At 36.2% G+C, this 22,909-nt stretch overlaps 1 protein-coding gene across 3 annotated transcripts in view; it reads right to left on the bottom strand.

The window, feature by feature from the left end:
* PPP2R2A (protein phosphatase 2 regulatory subunit Balpha) overlaps window positions 1-22,909 on the bottom strand; it is a 79,426-nt gene that overhangs the window by 12,388 nt on the left and 44,129 nt on the right. For 2 of the 3 annotated variants that reach the window (XM_006736757.2, XM_006736756.3), the window contains 2 exons: window positions 20,514-20,611; window positions 4,181-4,346 (listed from right to left, as the gene is read on the bottom strand). In XM_006736757.2, the coding sequence (XP_006736820.1) occupies window positions 4,181-4,346; window positions 20,514-20,611 (264 nt within the window). Of the gene's footprint in view, window positions 1-4,180; window positions 4,347-19,489; window positions 19,561-20,513; window positions 20,612-22,909 lie in introns of those variants that run through there. The other variant, XM_081810383.1, reaches the window with a different exon arrangement.

Below are 22,909 nucleotides of genomic sequence, written 5' to 3'. Positions count from 1 at the left end.
TAAACCCTAGTTAATCTTGTTTAGAGTTATCTTACAGTTAAATCATATGTGTTTTCTATGTGCTATGTCTAGGTAAAGATTTATATATTTTAGGATATTCTACTTGTCCCCAAATGTAATGAGTCAAGCCTAAACTCTTAATTTTGGGAGTAATTATCATCTAAAAATAAGGATGAAAAGTTTCCCCTAGCCCAATCCCCATTAACTGTCTTTATGGCCTGTCCAAATTCATCATCCTTACCAAAGATCCAGATAAAGAAATCACAATGTACTTATCAAACTTTTCAAATAAGATGTGATTAGTTTATGGTTCCTAATAGTGTTTTAAGAAGAAAATTATTATTTTTTTATATCACGAAAAACTGGGTAAACAGATTTTTAAGACATATTACACTTTAAAACACATTTTCTAAGTGATAAAATTTGTCACTTAAGAGGTTAAAAAAATTTGGTTAAGCGTCTGCCTTTGGCTCAGGTCATGATCCCAGGGTCCTGGGACTGAGTCCCACATCAGGCTCCTTGCTCAGCGGGGAGCCTGCTTCTCCCTCTGCCCCTGCCCCCTGCCTCTGTGCTCTCAAATAAATAAAATCTTTAAAAAAAAAAAAAAAGAGGTTTAAAAAAATTTAGTAACATAAACACAGGATAGAAAAGTACTATACAGTTTCTGTGCAATGCTTGGGAACAAGGCAGGTCAGAAATAAAATATTTTAATAAGTGTAACAAATTTTTTAAAAAAATCAAAATTCTTAAGCTCTGTAGTAGTGACTTTTTTAACTGTAGATTTTGGCCTACTGGAGGTATGTGATAATAACCAAACTCCACAGAACTGCATGCAAAATTATGGAAATATACGTATTTTTCTATAAGGGGATTATTAGATTCCTCAAAGAAATGTGTCATTTCTAGAAGGTTAAGAACCACTGCTCTATGGTGTTTCCCTATACTGTCAATACTAACAAGTAAAGTGCGCCTGGATGGCTCAGTCGGTTAAGGGTCCGCCTGTGAATCAGGTCATGATGCCAGGTCCTGGGATCAGGCCCTGAGTCAGGCTCCCTGCTCAGCAGGGAGTCTGCTTCTCCCTCTCCTTCAACCCCTCCCCCCTGCTCATGCACGCTCGCTCTCACTCTCTCTCAAATAAATAAAACCTTAAAAAAAAAAAAAAATACTAACAAGTAAAGAGGGTTCCAGAAGTCCAAAAGTCCCAGTGCTCCTTTCACTATAAAAAGAAGACTGGGACAGGGAAGACCTTGCTACCAAGTTTCCTTTGTGGGAATGCAGCTTTATTATTGAAGATTCTTATAAACAAGCTGTTAAAACACAAGGCATTTACTAGTGAACTTTGTATTACTCATCTATTCAAGACCCACAGTCAACAGGTTAGAGGTGGACATTTCTGCAATGCGGAAGAGTTGAGGAGAACTCAAAGAAAGCAAAAGGAGATGAACAAGAAAGAACAGTAACCAGAAGAAACATTAAATGAACTAAAGTTGTAAGATGGGCACTATGAAGTTATTTAAGTAAAACCAATTTGGGAAACACTGGACAGTTTATGATGACCATGGAAAGCCAATGCAAAGACAAAAGTAAGATTACTTTTGGTCAATCAAAGGTGGTATGTTTAGTCCTATTCTCCACCAATCTCCTACAGGATTTGAGTGGAAAGGCCTGTTACATGTAGGGGAGGAGGTATTATTGTGCTCAATCTCACAGAGACAACTATACCAAATAATACAAAATTATTACTTAGTTTTAAAAGATGTTGACATTCTCCCATGATTATTTTCTCTCTTTTTAAACAATAAAGCTTTCCAGATATAGCTTAAGTTTTAGTCCTTCCGTCCTTTTCCCATTCCACCACATCCAGACATAGCAGTCTGTAAAATCCCCAAACGTGTTTTATCCTTCCAAAGTGGGCTCTATTTTTTAGCACAAAAAAAGTACCACAGCCCCAAATAATTGTATTTTATTTAGTATTCATTAATGGTAACAACAACAAAAGACAGAAGCCCTTTAAAATAATTTGTATTATTAATCAAGGACTTAAAATTTACATGGTAAACCTATTTGGGTGACACTGTTGTTTCCGTCTACAGAAAAATACTACATAGAGTCACATACCCGAGACCCAACCACTGGAATTCCCAGTGATCTCTCCCTCCACTGAGCCTTTGTAGAGTTTACTGTCTAGAAAGGCTCATCTGGTTAAACACTGCCTTGCTTATTTCAAACCACAGAGAGCACGTGTAAACCTGCATGGAAGACACATGTGGGTATCAATGGAGAAGTGAAAGGTAATTAAGATTTAATCCATAAATGAACTGAAATGGGATTTGTTTCCGAACAACACTGAGAAGGAGGGGAAGCGGAAGTACCTGAAAAAACAACTGGCTATGAAATGAGAACTGCTGAAGCTGGGTGATAGGTACATAGGGCTCCCTTATCCTAGTTCTGCCTTTATTTTAAACATTTCCCTTTATAAAAAGAAAAGTAACTTATCCCATATGAAGTGAACTGCCAAAATTATTAAGAACAAATATCCCAATACATGAATTATGTATGTCCCAACACACTTACTTGGGGCATTTATTTCCAAAAGTAGAAACCATATAAATGATAGAATTATATTATGATTTGATGTGAAAGAGCAGTATGTGAAGTGCTATTTGAAATAGCTCAGTTTACCATATAAATTAAAACCAAACCAAGGTTAGAACCCAACATCTGACATGAATAAACACAGTTCCTCCATCTATAATGCTCTAAGTCATAAGCTTTAAATCATTTATTTTTCTTTTAATAAGGAGAAGAGAGGTGAATGCAGTTGATGTGAAAAGAGGGGGGTAGAGGGTTTTGGTGGGCTGGCTGGGGAGAGTTTTGACAATCAGAAAAACGGGCACCTAAGAGAAGCAAACATGTATGGTGTCAGCTAGTGACATTCTTTTATGGAATGCATTTCTAAGAATTTGACAGAGTGGGTGATGAGGCCTAAATGGGATGAAAGGGGCACTTGACATTTTCCACCATGTCACCCCAGAAGTCTCCTGAGTTTACAATCAGCAAATGGTAAAGAATGGTAAGGTCTAGGTACTAAAATCTGATTTCATTAATAGTGCCTTATACCAGCCTCAAGAAAGTTCTAATTTAAATTTTTTACAGACTATGGCTAACCAGAACCTGGAAGTCCCCCTCAATCACTCTAATGGTTCTCTTCAGACCCAAGCCCGAGGATAAACCAAGTCACAACAATCCATATGAAAAAAATTTAGAAGAACAAAAAAGAGGGTGCATGTGTGGCTCAGGTCATGATCCCAGGGTCCTGGAACTGAGTCCCGCATCAGGCTCCCTGCTCCACAGGGAGCCTGCTTCTTCCTCTCCCTGTCTCTCATGAATAAATGAACAAAATCTTTAAAAAAAAAAAAAAAGAAAGAAAGAAAAGATGTTCTTAAACTTGTCATAAAGCACTTTAAATTCTGGTAGTCATTACACAATTCTCTTATTTGGTAACCTCTCCTGAGCAGACAAAACAGTATAAGAAGAAATCTTCTCCCACCCATGAGGCTTGTTGGGAAGAAGGCAGAATGTCAACTCCAGTTTGTGTCTTTACTGAACAAAGGATCAAGTAGAAAGAGTGCTCCCCAAGAAAGTATCCTGGAATGGAGACCATCCTTCGATGGAGTATTTTGGATTTACAGTTTGAGATACTCTTTGGAGAGTTTAGGCACACTTTAACATTTATGAGAACTTACTACGCATACTAGAAATTATCACATTTACTACCCATAACAATATTATTACACAGATATTACCATCTCCAGTTTGTCAATGAGGAAAATTTGACTCAAGTGTTATAAACTGCTCAAGGCTACTAAGCCAAGAAGTGGGACAAGCGGTACACCTGATCTAAATCCAATGGTAAGGTCCTTTTTTGGTTCACTACAGACTGTGTATGTACCAAAAGAAAACTGACACCTGAGGACCTTTTTCGTGGAATTTAAAAACTAAAAGAGAATAAAAAAGGGAACACACAAAAAAATTTACACATTCTCTATGGGGAAGACATATTTCCAAGGGTCTATTTGTAGAAATCTCTGAACACCTATTCCTCTTTGTAAAGGGGTAAGTATCCTACAGGATATATATAGATAGTGGGCATATAAAAGGAAAAAAATTTCACACTTACCATTGGTAGACAATAAAAACTGAGCAGCATTTTTCTGTGGTAACCACCTAATTTTGTTGATCTTTTCTTCTATTTCTAAACTTTTCAAGTAGTCAAACTCTGGTTCATGGCTCTGAAAGGTGCTGTAAACATTATATTCTCCTCTGCTATGAGACTGGATTTTGTTCTAAAATGGAAACAAAAATATTTGGACCATTGTTGAGAAATATTTCAAAAAACATGCGATCAATTCCAACAGACCTTGCAAAATTCTGGTTAATCACTTGCATCTTAAATACAATTATATTGTTTTTTATATTTAAGGCCTTCAAGGAATAAATAAAACAGCTCCCCCCAAAGAAGGGAAAATCTAAATAAAGCCCAATAACAATTAAGCCCAATTCAACAGGAAAAGTGACATTAAAATATGGATCAATTTGATTACTAATTTACCATTATATAATGGTAAAGGACTACTGGTAAAAAAAAAAAAAATCCAAGCATCCTTAATGAGGGAGCTCATCTAAAAAGGCAAGATTAAATAAAATTAAAAATAAAAAGGGAAGATTAAATAAGACAAGCTTGTCAGAAGCAGCTGGCCGCGGCTCACTTTCTTTCTCTGCCCACTTTAGGGTCAATCTTCAATCAGTTATTTAATATGATGTATTGGGGCGCCTGGGTGGCTTAGTCATTAAGCGTCTGCCTTTGGCTCAAGTCATGATCCCAGAGTTCTGGGATCGAGCCCCGCATAGGGCTCCCTGCTCAGCGGGAAGCCTGCTTCTTCCTCTCCCACTCCCCCTGCCTGTGTTCCCTCTCTTGCTGTCTGTCAAATAAATAAATAAAATATTTAAAAAATAATAATATATGTATTGTCCTCCTCCTCCTTTCTCATGCCTTTCTCTAGGTCATTTCACTGCTGAAAAACTCTGATTTAAGAGCTCTCACCAACGTTATGGCATCATCTGACCACAACTTCCCACCCCAAGACCACTGTTACAGAGCTCTGTTACTCATTAAAGTCCACATTCAGCATTACCCAGCAAACATCATCCCACAAACCCATCAACAGTTGCCTCCCCTCCTTAAGTTAGCCTTCTTATGAGCCTAGCACAAACTGATGATTTATTTCAGTATCAGTGTGAGTGAATATAATTTAAACTATTGGATAGAGACTACTTGTGAACTTCTTCAGTTAACACTGATACCTTCAAAAAAGTGTGAATTACAACCATGAAAGAATTTCATCTTTTAAACCTATTATCACATAATTAAAAACCTTTCCATCAAAAACATTAAAAGTCTAGTTCAAAGAAGAACCTATGAGAAAATAGTTTATAAAGGAAAGATATTACAGATAGTCAACTATTTTATTTAATTTTTTAAATTTTTTAAATTATTGTTAGATAGTCAACTATTTTAAAGTAAAAGTGAATTTATCAAATGAAATGTTTAAGATTACCTGATTATAAGAATGGCTCATTAGTAATTGTTCTCCATATGGAAAGAAAACCTTATTGAATCATCATCTTAAAAGCATGTTTTGGGTTGTTTTTTTCCAGTAGCTTGACTATCTGGATTGTCACTCATGGTTCAGTTACATTTGAACCCTCTGACAGCAATATCAATTATTATTGAGTGAGTCTGTCAATATTAAGAATGCAGGGCATACCACAAAACATAATCCACACTGGGAATTAGTATCCTGGTCTCATTACCATACTTTCACACCAAATCAAATAACCCTATCTTTAAATATGTATATGTTAATATTGCTTTAAGAAGAAATTACATAAACCTTCTATGGAAAATTACTGTTTTAAAAGGTTTGTCAGGTAGATGTTGGTGAGGATGCAGAGAAAGGGGAACCCGCCTACACTGTTGGAAATGCAAGCTGGTGCAGCCACTCTGGAAAACAGTATGAGGTTCCTTAAAAAGTTGAAAACAGAGCTACCCTACAACCCAGCAATTGCACTACTGGGTATTTACCCCAAAGATACAAATGTAGTGATCCAAAAAGGCACTTGCACCCCAATGTTTATAGCAGCAATGTCCACAACAGCCAAACTATGGAAGATGTCCATCGACAGATGAATGGATAAAGATGTAGTGTGTGTGCGTGTGCGCGTGCACACACGCGCACACACACACACAGAATATTATGCAGCCATCAAAAATTGAAGTCTTGCCATTTGCAACAACATGGATGGAACTAGAGGGTATTCTGCTAAGCGACATAAGTTGATCAGAGAAAGACAATTATCTTATGATCTCACTGATACGTGGAATTTGAGAAACAAGGCAGAGGATCATATAGCAGAAGAGAGGAAAAAATGAAACAAGACGAAACCGGAGAGGGAGACAAACCATAAGAGACTCTTAATCATAGGAAACAAACTGAGGGTTGTTGGAGTGGTGGGGGGTGGGAGGGATGGGGTGGCTGGGTGATGGATACTGGGGAGGGTATGTGCTGTGGTGAGTGCTGTGAATTGTGTAAGACTGTTGAATCACAGACCTGTACCCCTGAAACAAATAATACATTATATGTTAATAAATACTTTCTTAACCAATCTATTTATATAATATCTATACATTTAAATAAAATATTTATATATTTAAAAATAAATAAAATAAATTTAGAAGTGCTTTATCCTCAACACATGTAATAGTGCCTGGCATATAAAAGGCATTCAATAAAAATTTTCTAAATGACCAAAAAGAATAAAGGGTAGTGCTGGTATGGTAAAGGAGGTTGGAATTAACCTGGTAATTAAGAGTATGGTGCAGAAATCAGAAGAAATGGGTTAGAGGTACACATAGTAAGACAAAATGATCTTGAAAACAAACTCTTAGTTAAAAAAAAGTAGGAAACAGAATGAGAGGTGAGATATAGTGTTTTTCCTGTACGCTGAAAACACAGTACATAAAACGAAATTACACATTTCAACAAACAAAATTCATAAATACATAAAGGATACTATATCATGACAAAGTAATGAAGCAAAGTAATGAAGACAGTGTGATAACGACATAGTATTGACAAATAAACCAATGGAATAGAATAAAAGGCCCAGAAATAGCCCTGAATTACAACAAAGTAGCACTGCTGAGCCAGGATGGTCTTATCATTAAATGGTTTTGGTCAATTTGTTATTGTATGTAAGAAAATGAACTTTGACCCCTACACTACCTCAAACCACTCATATAAATTGATTCCAGGTGAATCAGAAATATAAATGTGAATGTTCAATAATCAGGTTCTAGGACAACGCTGCCCTAGACAGCTTTCTGTAATGGTGGTAATAGTCTGTATCTGTGCTGTCCAATATGATAGCCACTAACCACATGTTACTGAGCACCTGAAATGTGGCTACTGTGACTAAGGAAATGACCTTGAAATTTTATTTAATTTTAATTAATCAAAATTTAAATAGTCGCATGGAGCAAGTGACTACCAATACTGGACAAGCACACGTCTAAAAGATCTGGCACATATGTCTTCCTGGACCTTGGTGTAGAGAAGTATTTCTTTTCTTTTTTTTTTTTTAAGATTTTATTTATTTGAGAGAGAGAGAACACACGAGAGGGGATAGGGTCAGAGGACGAAGCAGACTCCCTGCCGAGCAGGGAGCCCGATGCGGGACTCGATCCAGGGACTCCAGGATCATGACCTGAGCCGAAGGCAGTCGCTTAACCAACTGAGCCACCCAGGTGCCCCAGAGAAGTATTTCTGATACAAGGCAGAAAAAGCAGTAAGCTCAAGGAAATCATTGATAAACTGTATTGTTATTCAATACAATACAGTTATTCTATTAATAACCTCTATTTGTCAAAATCTACCATTGAGGGAAGGGAAAAGGTAAGACACAGAGTGAAAAATTCTTCCAACAAATATACCTGACATCATATTTAAAAAGTGTAAAGAAAATCACAAATCAGGAAGAAAAACGACAGACAAACCAGCAGAAAACATATGTACTTCACAAAAGATAATATCCAAATGGCCAGTAAACACGTGAAAAGATGCTAAATCTCAGTGTTAAAAAAGTACAAATTAAAATTACAATACACTCAAAACCTCCAGAATATTTGAAATTATAAAAAGACTGACAACAACAAAGCATTGGCAAAGATATGGAACAGCCAGAATTTTCATGTATTGTTCATGAGAATAAAATTGGCAGAACCACTTTTTACTCTTCTGTCTACCCCATGACATAATAATTTTATGCATGACTATGTGTACCAAAAAATACAATCAAGAATATTCACAGTTGCATTAATAGCCACAAACCGAAACAACCAAAATGTATACATCTACAACATAATGGACAAATTGCGGTATAGTAATACAAAAGAACATTATATAGCAATGTATGTGAGCAAATTATTTCTATACAAATGTAATACTCAGCAAAAAGGTCAGATACAACACTTACTGTCTGATTCTATTTATAAAAAGTTCTAAAACTATAGATCCAAATAAGTGTTAGAAGACAGGCTTATCGATAAGCTTATAAGGGGAGGAAGGAGAAATCAGTGACTTGGAGATGAGAAGGGTTATGTTGGAAGGGTAGGAAGTTCTATTTCTTTTTTTTATTTAAAGATTTATGTATTTCTTTTAGAGAGAGCATGCACGTGTGAGTGGGTGGAGGGGCAGAGGGAGAGAGAATCTCCAGCAGACTCCCCACGGAGCGCGGAGCCCCACTCAGGTCTCAATCTCATGACCCATGAGATCATGACCTAAGTCAAAATGACAAGGTGGACACTTAACTGAACCACCCAGGCAGCCCATCTATTTCTTGACCTAAATGTCTTCTGTGTGATAATCTACTAATGCTTTGTGTGCTTTAAGTATATTTCAACAACGTGTAAAAAAAAAAAATATATATAGCACACAAAAGGTGCAGCCACTTTGAAAACAGTATGGGGGCGGTCCTTGAAATAAAACTACCCTGTGATCCAGCAATTCTACTTCTTTGAAATATATTTTCAAAGAATTGAAAACAGGATCTCAAAGAGATTATTCACAATAGCCAGTGGAAGCAAACTAAATGTCCACTGACGGATAAATGAATAAAGAAAATATGACATACAAACACACATGAATATTACTCAGCCTTAAAAAGGAACTCCTATCATATGCTACAACTTGGAGGAACCATGAGGAAATAATGCTAGGTCAAACAATCTAGTCAGAAAAAGACAAATACTTCATGATTCCACTTATATGAGGTATTTAAGTAGCCAACTTCATAGAAACAGCAAATGAGAATGGTGGTTGCCAGGGCCTGGGAGGAGGAAGGGGGCAGGAAGTTGTTCAGTGGTTATAGAGTTTCAGTTATTCAGGGTTGGGGGAGGTGGTTTCTAGCGATCTGTATGGTGGCGATACTGTATCATAAACTTGGAAACTATTGAGAAGTTCCATGTTATATGTTATTTTGCTATAGTTAAATAACAATACAGCACATAAAAACAAAATACGTATTGCAAGAATACACTGAAATGATTATTCATGTAGGGAGAGGTGAACGGGAGCAGGTGATGTGCCATGTACGTGCGCCTGCATACCAGTGTGCACAGGTTCGTTTCCTTGAAGAGTGGACCTTGCTATGTTATGTCATACACTCAAGTAGGCCCCTGAGGTTTAAGCAAACCAAAACAAAATAGAAAACAATAATAAAATCCAATGGTGTTAGAATCAACTAATCATTTGACAAGAGGATTGGAACTTCACTTCTTATACAAAAGTAAATTCCAGAAGAAACAATTAAATGCTTAAAAATAAGTAAAAGCCGCAAAGTAACAGTACAATGGTGAATTTCTATGTATTTTGACAGTGAAAAAGAACTTTTTAGTATAAAGAACAAGAGCAAAGAGCAGAGAAAGGCTGACATCTAAGAAGTAAAATATTTAAATATTAAAGAAAGGATACCAGTAAGAAAATTGTATCTTAAGATAGCACGTTACGGTCTTTCATATACGTCCTTAAAAATCACTAGGAAAATGCATCTATTTGACCTGCAGCAGTTCCTGCATGCTGCTAAGGTTTTCATTACAGATGCAAGGAAAAAAGTGTCCTTGTCCTTTCTAATTGTGGCAGCCATGACTGAACGGGGGAATACGGGGTGGGGGGGAATCACTAGTAAAAATATTAACACCTTTCCTTGAAATATGGCAAAGGTCAAAAGTTGGCAATTTATATAAAAAATGGTGAGTAAATATGTATAACTGCTCATTATCATTAGTAATCAAAATCAAGGAATAACGTTTTGCCCTTAAACTGATGAGTAAAAAAAAATGTTTTAATGTTCCTCAAAATATGGACAGTCATATACTACTGGCAGAAGTATAAATGTATACAGCTTTTCTGCAGGATAATCTGTCAATACTTATTGAAAGCCTTAAAAAATATAAATACTCAACAATTCCACTTCAAACTATAACCTAATGAAAAACAATGTATGCAAAGATGTATCAGTAACTTAACGCATAAACAACCTCAATGTCCATCAAGTGAAATATGAAATACTATAGAGCCAATTACATTCAATGGCAGATCAATGTCTCTCAACCATATTAATTTATGCAAAATGCTTCCTGCTACCCATCCTCTGCAGTTCCCACAAGCTACATGTTTATTGAACTTTTGTCACTTAAGTTAGAAAAACAGACTGGATGTGTTCTTCCAACTATACAGGCACTCCTTTCCATTTAATGGTTACAACAGTCTCATCACTTCCCTGAGAATGAGATTAACCTGAGTAAACATCAACAGATATAAAAACTCAAAGTTATAGAATGACATGTTCAACACGATTCTTTCCCATTCTGCAAAACAGTAACATAAACACCCAGAACACGCACAGACAAATTGGTCCTTACTCATGAGATGGGATGATTTGGATTTTTATCTTTTTCTTTGTGAAAATGATACAGTTTTCATATTTTCCATGATAAACATATTAAGAATAATGAAGAATTAGAAACAATCTTGGAGGGGCGCCTGGGTGGCTCAGTTGTTAAGCGTCTGCCTTCAGCTCAGGTCATGATCCCAGGGTCCTGGGATCGAGCCCCGCATCGGGCTCCCTGCTCCGCGGGAAGCCTGCTTCTCCCTCTCCCACTCCCCCTGCTTGTGTTCCCTCTCTCGCTGTCTCTCTCTCTGTCAAATAAATAAATAAAATCTTAAAAAAAAAAAAAATCTTGGGAAAAAAGTCACCTGCTATTCCATTAACAGCTAATTCTAAATATAAATAACTGTATTGTGCTTTTACTAGCTTCCTTCTTTTTAAATGAAACTCTGAAAATGTAGGATTTCCTTTGTTCCTCGAACAATACATAACTTTTAGAAAAAATTAAATGTATTTTAATCATCTCATATAAATGGGAATGGATATTTTTTAAGCTTCCAAACAGAACACTACTAAAACTTAGTCACTGTTTAGTAATGCTCCTTTAATCTTTTATTTTTAACAGGCAATCATTTGTTTTCTATTTCAAAGTAGTTTAAAGAGTTTGAGAGTCTTGTGAAAAGGACCATTCAGGGAAAGTGAGAGAAATGGTACAAAATCAATTCATATCTGGTAACAAACCACTATCAATGTAAACAAGTGGAACTCTCTAAAATAAAGCAAAACAACACAATCAATGATGTAAAAAGAAAACAAAAAAAGAAATTTCAAACATTTTCTGAACTGATCACAATGACAGTGGTAGAATACTTCAAGATTTTGCAGGAACTTACTAAATTACATTCAGTAAGTTGTGTGTGCCCCTTCATTTAGTGCCTACTATATACTATACTAAGAAACATGCACTTTAGACAACTTATTAGACTGTTAAGGAGTTGGTTTCTCTAGGATACAAGATTCAGCAGACGGACCCCACCTGGCGTTAGATTAAAAAAAAAGGAAGAAAGAAAAAATTCTACTAATTTTGTCTGTTTTTACCTCACAGGTTCATTAAATGCAATAATCCTCAGACCTCGATTTCTTCATGTTAAATAGAATTTGAGAATCAAATGAGTGGATAATGCTGAAGTATCAGTTTTTCTTCCAGATAGGGACCAAGTCCGAGCAATCCACATTATGCCTTTTAGAGACAACATGATACAGCTAAACATACAATGGCCTGGAATTCCAGGAGCCTAAAGTCAAGTTTCTCAAACTGGGAAACCTGCAACACACTTTATTTTGACCAAGTTATTTACTCTGAAAAGAGCATAAAGAGATACATGAGAAAGAAACAACTTCAATAAATTTCAAAACCTGTCTATACAAGTTAATTACAATATGGGAAAAATGAGGGGCGCCTGGGTGGTTCAGTCAGTTAGGCGTCTGCCTTCAGCTCAGATTATGATCCCAGGGTCCTGGTATCAAGTCCCGCATTGGGCTCCCTGCTCAGCAGAGAGCCTGCTTCTCCCTCTTCCTATGCTGCTCCCCCTGCTTGTGCTCACTCTCTTACATTCAATGTAATAAAATAAAATCTAATAAGTAAAATCTAAAAAAAAAAATGTTGTTTGATAAAGATGCATTTAAAACAATCATTGTGAAAAGATTTTCAGTAAGTACGTTGGAATAACCTGCCTGTCAATTTGGGAGTGGGCAGGGGAAGTAGAGGAGGGGAAGATCTCTAAATCATATGAATTAGGGTAATAAACTTCAACCAGATAATGAATTGAAATGGGAACAAATGAAATATGAGTAAATGTCTAAGTAATTTAGAGGCAGGAAACCAACAACAAAAACAAACAAAAAAGTAAACAAAACTTAAAGGCAGCCAATCTACAAAACTGCAAAACACGGCCTCATGAAAAAGCTTATATTCTCCTCACAACACATGGCCTATACGAATCAGTTTAACAAATACACCATCAGAAAAACAGGGCATAGAGCAAACAATTTTAAGAATTGCAAGTATTAAGAGGTTAGGTAAAACTAAAACCCAGTAAAAAATACCTTTTTAACTACCAATTTGTTGATTTTATTTCTTATCTCTATTGAGAAATTTTTGGTTGAACTATAAATTGGTAAAATTTACTAGAAGAGATTTGGTCAATATAAGACTAAGAATGTTCATAACCTTAGCTCCAGCTACTTAACTTCTATAAGGTTCTAAAGAAGTAAAAAGTACTCCAAAGATTCCACTGCAAGAATGTTTTTATAGTGTCATTTATGACAGAAAATGAACAGAAAGCAAGAACTAAACACTCTAGGTGGTATCTAACAATAGACTACATTAAATTTCAGTACATGTCTGTAATGGAGTATCATATAATCATTAAAGATGATTTAGAATCTTTGACGACGTGGAAGGTCTTTACATACGTTACGTGAGGAAAAAAAAAATACCACCCTAAATGTATTATAACCTCATTTTAGAAAGACAAAACTTTAGTAACACACCAAAAATGTTGTTTATGTTTGGTGGTTGTAGGTACTTTCTTTGCCCTTTGACCATATTTCCTAAACTATCTACGATGAGTATGATGACATTTTTTTTTTTAAAGATTTTATTTATTTGAGAGAGAGCGAGCGAGAGAGAGAACAAGAGCAGTGGGAAGAGGGAGAAGCAGGCTCTCCGCTGAGCAGGGAGCCCGACTCGGGGCTTGATCCCAGAATCCCAGGATCATAACCCAAGCCAAAGGCAAACGTCCAACCGACTGAGCCACCCAGGCATCCCCACGACTTTTTAATTAGAGGGAAAGATTACTTGCGAGAAAAATGCAATGAAGAATACGTATTGTATGAGGTTGAAGAGAAGATGGCAGAGGGAAGAAAAAGTAAATTCTAAAATTACTGGGTATTATTAGTTTCATAGATTTCGATCTGTTTTTTGTTGTTGGGATTTGGGGAGGACAATATAAGAAATATGGTTAATTCAAATTTCTGGGCAACAGGTAAAGTGAAAAAGTAATTTTACTTTAATATGTCAAAACATCCTTTCAAGATCTAATCTAGTGTAGAAAAATAACACTTAAAGGAATTCTACTTTGTCTAACGGTTGTTTAGTGACATTCATATATGCTCAGCTATCAGCAAAGGTACTTTAAATGATCATCCACTTTTGAAAAATATAATATTCTAAATGAGATAGAACCTCAAGTTAGTAGGTAGTTGATAAATGTGTGACAGCTGTTTGGATAGAAATGTGGACAACAGACAGCTGAACAAGAGAAGTGGCTGGATGAATTCATGAACAAACAGAAATGAGCACTACAACTCCAGGTATTTAAACTCTCAATCGAAACTCTAATTTTTCCCTCCTTAAGCCTAACACAGAGAAGACATCATTCATTAATGGCTACTATTAAAAAGTCAAGATCCACTACTTTCCTCATTACTATAAAGTGATGAAAATCATTTTCCTGTGTGATTTATACCACTTAGGCTCATTACTTAGAGAAGTCAGATTTTTTGTTAAAAACAATATTCAATGTTGTGGGTATTCTTCCCATTTATACAGAATTAGCTTTTACACACCTTTGCTAGATGTGTGATCTTAGAAAAGTTAATTATCTTCTCTAATCTCAATTTATAAATTGGTAATAAACTGAGCTACAGATAGGAAGTGTGCATACATCTTTACTATTTTGCTGTGAAGATTAAGTAAGATTTAGTGACCTTGGCAGAGGGCCTGGCACAAAAACTACTGTTGCTATACTCAAGTCAGAATGGGAAAAGCCATGGGCAGGGAAATAGGACATGCTGATTCTAGAATAAGGGTTCATCTTATTAACTGTATGACTTTGGATGAGTAAACCTATCGTCTGGGCCCCTAATCTCTTTATTGGTAAAAGGAGACTACATTACCAGAGACTGTTAAGTTGGGGCCCACATACTACCTATCCATGGAAAGAACCCAGCAATTTTGTGAACTTAGATGTGGTGGAAGTATACATATTTTTCCCACTAATGTCCAGCTGAAATTCAGCATTTCTTTCAATTATGGATAGAGGCGATAAACCACCATATTAGCAGTACCTGTGACTTTGTCACTTATAGAAATGACATGTTTTAAAATCATACCCCAGCTGCTGTCCACAAAAAAACACGTATTACTCAGTGTTTTAACTCTTAAAAACATTTTTCAATATAGTTTCCTTCTAATTCTATGTATTTTATACATTTAAAACATTCTGAGAAGTTCACAGAACTGATCAGGCTGCTGAAGAAATCCATGACACCAAAGGTTGAGAACCCTTGAAAAGCCCTATAAATTTTTGCACTTAATTTCTATGAATGCATCATAAACATATAAAGATTTCAATACAGGCAAAACAAATTCACAGTTAACTTTGGCAGAAGGTAGTAGTAGAAAGGACAGAGAAGGCTTCTAAAGTGCCTGTAATATCCCATTTCTTGATCCAAGGAAGAGTTACACAAGTGTGTTTGTTTTGTCAAAATTCATAGAACCGTACACTTGTGATTCTGTGCATTTTTCTCTATGTATCATATGATCTTGGGAAAACTGTTTAAATGTATTTTTAGATAATATAAACTTGAAGCTGTATTTTGGAGCTCTTATCATTATCCTGGTAGTGGAATGCAGACAATTTCAATTTTGCATTTTCTATCAGGTGAAGTCCCCAAAGGACTTTTAAAAAAAAAAAAAAAAAAAAGGAAAAGTGGAATCTCAGGCCTCCAGACATTCTGATTTAGTGGTTCTGAGACACAGTCTAGGAATCTGCATTTGAATATATGTTCCCAGGTGATTCCAACATTTTGCACTCTGAAAAACACAAACTTAGAATCAAAGAGTAAATGAAAAATGAAGATAGTGAAACCTTGGTAGCTTAGAAAAGAAATCTCATTTTATAGATACACTGATTTGGAAGTTACCACAGTGGTATTTTCTTGAACTCGTGTATTCTTTCTATAATATTCCTGACAGATGGGCATCCCCAGCTCTTATGCATTTATTTCCACATACAAAAGAAACTAATCGTTTCTTCTCACGCGAATCTCTAAATATCAAGACTCTACATCATCTCTTCTCCTGGCTATTACAGCCTCAGTCCCTTTGACCATTCCTCACTGACACTGCTAAATTTGCTGTTCTGACTGGTGCTCAGTAAATACCATGTTAAGTGAATGCTGCCACATCACCCTAGAACAGTGAGTGGGTTCTATTCCTTCACTTAAACATCAAACTAAACTCCTTTGTATAGATACTGAATTCTGTAAAAGAACATCTTGTTGATTTTGAGCCCCATTCTAGTCTTTCCAAATGATTTAAAAACAAAATCCAATCATATTAAACCCATACCCATCTTTTGTGATAAGCACGCATTTCTAAGGTTTCTTCTCTATCCTGTTAAGGAGTTTTAGGAATACCACATAAGAACAAAAAGAGAGAGGGGACGCCTGAGTGGCTCAGTCGTTAAGCATCTGCCTCCGGCTCAGGTCATGATCCCAGGGTCCTGGGATGGAGCCCCACATCGGGCTCCCTGCTCAGTGGGAAGCCTGCTTCTCCCTCTCCCACTCCCCCTGCCTGTGTTCCCTCTCTTGCTCTCTCTCTCTCTGTCAAATAAATAAATAAAATCTTTGGGGAAAAAAAAAAGAACAAAGAGAGAGAAAGAGGGGAGAAAATTACTAGCACTCCTAGAAAACAAAAAACAAAGGCTGTATAATAACCTAGGAAGAACTGAAAAAAAAAAAATCTCCCTTTTCACCTTTCTCCTTTAACTGTGCCTTTAAAAAACCACTTAAACTTACCATGTACATCAGAAAGCCTCAGAGAAAACTGAAGGTCTGAGCAGTCCAAAGTCAATAGGAACCAAGCTATTTCAACAACTGCTAACCACCTAATTTGAGCACCCATGAAAACAAAGCTCCCCTAAAAAATACAGAACACCAACCACACCTAACAGTGGCTTGGAATCTCCCAAGAAAAACTTTATTAATATTTTCATTATCAAAAAAATATATCCCACCATCTACTTTGTTGTGAAAAGCTATTACATATAAGCTGTGACCTACGTTAGGACATGCTATAAACACTGGATTGGATATCAAAACACGATAGGTGGGATGCCTCATGGAAACCATCTTACCCTTGTGCCTCAATTTTCCTACATGACCTTATTCTATCAGGAGATTCTATCAAACAAAAAACTGTAAGAACATGTTAGTTATGTTACAGGATCACCAGGCTGAAATATATTTGAACTGAATGAAGACCCTACCCTCTAAATGAATACCCAGTTTCCTTGGGGAAAAGAGGGACAGGCAGCAAGAGGTACCCAACAGGATGACAGGCAGGGGTCCTGACACATTTGAGGTTTAACAGAAGTGAGACAGAAAGGGGAGTTAAAGGTGTCAGTTTGATTTGCCAATTAAGTGACGTTCTCACCCAGCGACAGGTGAAAAGATAAAGCCACAATAATGCAAATGCCACTGTGTTTTGCAAACAGAGCTAGCGCATCATCAGAGACTAAGAAATGCTCCACAGAGGCACCAGTGTGCCCTGAAATGTATGAATAGCTGTGGTTGTTAGAAGCTGGACTGAAATTTAGAAATAAAGTTCGAATTCCAGAGCTCTGACATTAAACTAAGCAATCTAACCTTCTGATACAACTTTTCCTGTGATTATCTAAAAACTAGGAAAGGACCACCTTTAAGTTATCTTCCACTCTTCAAACTATAACCCTGTTTTACAGATACAATAGGTGCGAATTCATAAAAATCTAATCTAAATATATAAAGATGCCTCTAGATGTAAGCAACACATACATTATCAGTGACGTAAACTGTCCTAAAGACAGCTCTATAGTAGAAGCTCCAGTATAAGATATGGCTTAAAAATGTGGAAAATAAATTAGGTAATAGGCACCAAATTAGTATTAACAAGATCAAGTTTCAGAGGAGGAAATCAATCATTACATCATTATTTAATCTATCACTTAAAAATACTGATACACTAAGTAATTCTAAGAGGACACACTACTAATCTGAAGTTCCAGATAATGAATTGGTCTTTAACTCTTCTTTTTTATTTTATTTTTATTATGTTATGTTAATCACCATACATTACATCATTAATTTCTGATGTAGTGTTCCATGATTCATTGTTTGCGTATAACACCCAGTGCTCCATTCAATAGTGCCCTCTTTAATACCCATCACCAGGCTAACCCATCCCTCCCCCCACTCCCCTCCCCTCTAGAACCCTCAGTTTGTTTCTCAGAGTCCATAGTCTCTCATGGTTCGTCTTCCCCCTCCGATTTCTCCCCCTTCATTTGGGAAAAACGGTCTTGAATTCTCAAATGCAGTTAAGAATGATAGATACCAGTGGCCCTTCTCAAAAAGTCATTTTGCTAACTCCTCCTTGTAAGGGCATATATTTTAAATATCAGTACTTCAGAATCTTTGATAGCATTTCACAAAAGAAATATCTGCTTCAAATTTTTGGCCTTGTTTCCCAATACAAGTAAAACGCTCAAGCAGTTTCGGTAACTGTTAGACCTTTTATTTACATACTATTTATATACATATTTACATACTATTTATATACACCAATTTAAGGTATTACTGACAGCCTTCAACTATTACTGAGTACATTTATCGACACCCTACTACATTTACTGAAAACTCCAAACATCTTTCTTTAAAACAAAAGCAAAGTGTAGACAAGTTATTAACTTCCAGGGAAAAAAACACTCAAGGGCAGAAAATGCTTATGGGAATGCCAGCTCAAATTCTGAGTGACAAAATTAACATTCATATTTTGGTTATCTAACATGAAAGGCACTGAAGAATACTGAAAAGATGACATGTCAGAAGTTCTAGTTGTTAGTTCTGCCACTAATCAAGTGATCTCTTAATATCTTGACTTTCTCATTTGTAAAGAAAGGGAAACTGTAATGATCTGTAAGGTTCCATTTCAACTCTTAAGTATTTCAAGATTCCTATGGTCAAGATTTTAGTTGCTTAAAAACAGGAACAGAACGGGGCGCCTGGGTGGTTCAGCCGTTAAGCGTCTGCCTTCGGCTCAGGTCATGATCCCGGGGTCCTGGGATCGAGCCCCGCATCGGGCTCCCTGCTCCGCGGGAAGCCTGCTTCTCCCTCTCCCACTCCCCCTACTTGTGTTCCCTCTCTCGCTGTGTCTCTCTCTGTCAAATAAATAAAATCTTTAAAAAAAAAAAAAAACAGTAACAGAAAACTGATTTTGTCCCCCACTTCCCACAAGAACCGTCTCTGACAAGAAAAGCTTGAGTCTTTCATATTGTCTTCCAACCAAAAAAAATAATAAATAAAAGGAGACATATTTAGTGTTTGTGCATCTTCTAATCAGACACTATTAATCATTTTTTTTTAAAATTAAATTACCTACCTCACTGGGGTGTTGTGAGGATTAATTCATTAGTGTTTGTAAAGCACTTTGAGATCCTCAGGTCAAAGGCGCTATAGAAGTGCAAAGTAGTAGTATTATTACTAGATTCTTTGCTTATTTAAGGAACTTCACAATCCTTTAAAACCTAACTCTCTGTTATGATTTAGACATCTATTTGTAAACCCTTGCAATTTATGCACATTACTTTAACTCTTTTTGGATATATAGACAGGGACAGAATGTTTCAAAACAAATGATTTTTTAAAAAGGTTTCAACTTTGATCTACAAATGGAGGAAAAGATCAAGGGAAAATCTAGTGTGACAAATTTTGTTTAGCATAAAATTTTAGTGAGAAATCTTGTCAATCAGATTTAGAAGTGTGCCTAAGCTATACCCAAAACAAAACTCACTTTAATCTCAAGAGTCTGCAATGAGAAATTCCCTTCTTCAAAGAGAAAAGGAAACAATTGTCAAATCAACTCATTTTAAAAGGGGTACTGAGCTTGTAAATTATATTACATGGGTATACATGCAGTTGTCATTTAAAACCGTTTTATTTAAACCACAGTAACAGTATTAGTATGAACTGATGTCAAAATAAGTGAGCAGCTTTTTCTTTAAACTAGCCTCCCACCCCCAATTACACAAAGCAAACTAGGCACTGAGAAGAGAAAAGCAATTTTGCTTTATGGAGTTTTTTAAGAGAAAAAAAAGGGGGGGGGGGCAAGGCTTCAAAACCAGTTAAAATCTTGGATTAATTCCACCACTTCCCACTCCTCTCTCTAACCAAATCTTCTAACAATTAAAGCGCTGTGTTTTTAAATCAAAATCACACACACACACAAAGCTAAGAGAGGCAGAGCTATCTATCCACTGGATATTCTGCTTGAATAAACAGGTACTTCTTAAAAAAAAAAAAAAAAAAAAAAAAGCCAACATCCTCTGATGAAATACTTCAAGTGCAACAGAAGTTCTAGCCCCAAGAGCAACTTGAAATTTAGATATTAAACTTTAAACACTTACCTCCTGCTCCTGTTGAAAGATGACGACTCTACCACCTTTATCTCCTGTTGCTAGTAATTCTCCAGAATGATTAAATTCTACTGTAGAAATTATATCTGCTGTATAATTGAAACAAAAACAAAGAAAAGATGATGTCAGTTCTTCTTTCCCAACTTACTAGTTTCAGAACTTAGCATGTTTTTCCTAACACGTTGGAAGCCTACAGATCAACCTGTCATCAGAAATAAGTAAATCTAAGATTCTTTCACGAATGTTTTGGTTCTCCAAAAAAACATTCTCTGCACAATAAATCAGTATGAGACTATTTTATTTTTTTATTTTTAAAGATTTTATTTATTTATTTGAGAGAGAGAGAGCACATGAGAGGGGGGAGGGCCAGAGGGAGAAGCAGACTCCCTGCCAAGCAGGGAGCCCGATGTGGGACTCGATCCAGGGACTCCAGGATCATGACGTGAGCTGAAGGCAGTCGCTCAACCAACTGAGCCACCCAGGCGCCCAGTATGAGATTATTTTAATAACACAAGTAATAAATACTTAAATACTAGTGGTTTACTGGTATTTCACTAAAATGATGAATTTGTAATCCAACAATTTATGAAACATTTTGATAGCACCATTAAACATTAATAATTATGTTGCTAATTTTATTTCTCATATACTTTTGATAAGCTTCTTTATGCAAATCCAAAGGCAGCCTAGAAAATTAAAGCAGATATAACTGAAAAGGGGGGAAATTTTATTTATTTAATTTTTATTGTTATGTTAATCACCATACATTACATCATTAGTTTTTGATGTAGTGTTCCATGATTCATTGTTTGTGCATAACACCCAGTGCTCCATGCAGAACGTGCCCTCTTTAATACCCATCACCAGGCTAACCCATCCTCCCACCGTCCTCCCCTCTAGAACCCTCAGTTTGTTTTTCAGAGTCCATCGTCTCTCATGGTTCGTCTCCCCCTCTGATTTCCGCCCCCTTCATTCTTCTGGGGGGAAATTTTAAATGTAAAAATGATTTCAGATGGAATTTTAACAGTAAAATTATTAATTCAAATTATGGCCTCTTAAACAAATGTCTGCAAACAGAACACACACACAGCAGAAATGCTTTGTGCTATGCACCTTCCATATGCACAGCTCTTCTCATGGCTCCCAAACACCACAAAGGCTACTAGAATTGGTCATGTTACACCCAAAGTCAGTGCTAATTTCACAGTAAGAACAAGTAAGTTATAGGGGTTTTCACTTGCTTTTTGACACCAGAGCCATTTTTCTAAAGGAAAAAAATCTAAGTTACAGAATTAGGCATTAAGATAAACAACTACACTATAAAAATTACCACTGTTAACTAACAAGTTCTTCACTATAAAGTAGTATGCCAAATTGGGAAAGACTCTGTCATATGCACTTGAAATAAGTAAACTTTTCCTACAAGAGAAGGGTCATTTTCTGGTCTATATTAGCTCACTGTAAGAATTTAAGCATTTTGACTTGATATAATAAACAACACTATATACCTTAAATCTTTAAATTACTGACCAACGTATCATTTTATAGTTTTTAGTGATTTTTTTCAAGACCAGTTTGATTTTGGAAAGCTTTCTTTGCTTTTTCCATTGCCTAGGTCCAAGACACTTTACCTTTTTGGAACACTCTGAGAATCTACTCAAAGTTACACATGCTGTGCCAGAAAACTGCATATGTTTTAAGTGTGTACAAAAATTTGCATATACCTTCAGATGGTATGGACAGCACCCCACTTCCAGGTTAAAAACCCAGAAGCCCCCCACGGTCAGTCGTATCAGGAGGAAAGAGTAAGTTTAGTGTTTGCATATGTAACATAAAGGTGTAAAACTGAATATATAAACGTAATATTTAAAAGCCATTCTATTTTTTATTAAGTTTTTTATTTTACTTCCAGTAGAGTTAACATACAGTGTTATTTTAGTTTCAGGTGTACAATATAATGATTCAACAATTCTATATATTCAGTGCTCATCATGGTTAAGTGTACTCTTAATCCCCTTCACCTGTTTGACCCATCCCCACCAACTTCCCCTAACATGCTTTTTAAATTTTATTTTATTATGTTATGTTAGTCACCATACATTACATCATTAGTTTTTGATGTAGTGTTTCATGACTCATTGTTTGCGTATAACACCCAGTGCTCCATTCAGTACGTGCCCCCCTTAATACCCATCACCGGGTTAACCCATCCCCCCACCCCCTTCCCTCTAAAACCCTGTTTCTCAGAGTCCATAGTCTCTCATGGTTCATCTCACCTTCCGATTCCCCCCCTTCATTTTCCCCTTCCTACTCCTTTTTTTTTTTTTTAACATATAATGTATTATTTGTTTCAGAGGTACAGGTCTGTGATTCAACAGTCTTACACA

This window comes from Leptonychotes weddellii, chromosome 2 (genome assembly GCF_054177405.1).
Source record: "Leptonychotes weddellii isolate Sample4059 chromosome 2, ASM5417740v2, whole genome shotgun sequence".
Taxonomy (NCBI): domain Eukaryota; kingdom Metazoa; phylum Chordata; class Mammalia; order Carnivora; family Phocidae; genus Leptonychotes; species Leptonychotes weddellii.
This window is presented reverse-complemented; position numbering and strand designations above follow the sequence as displayed.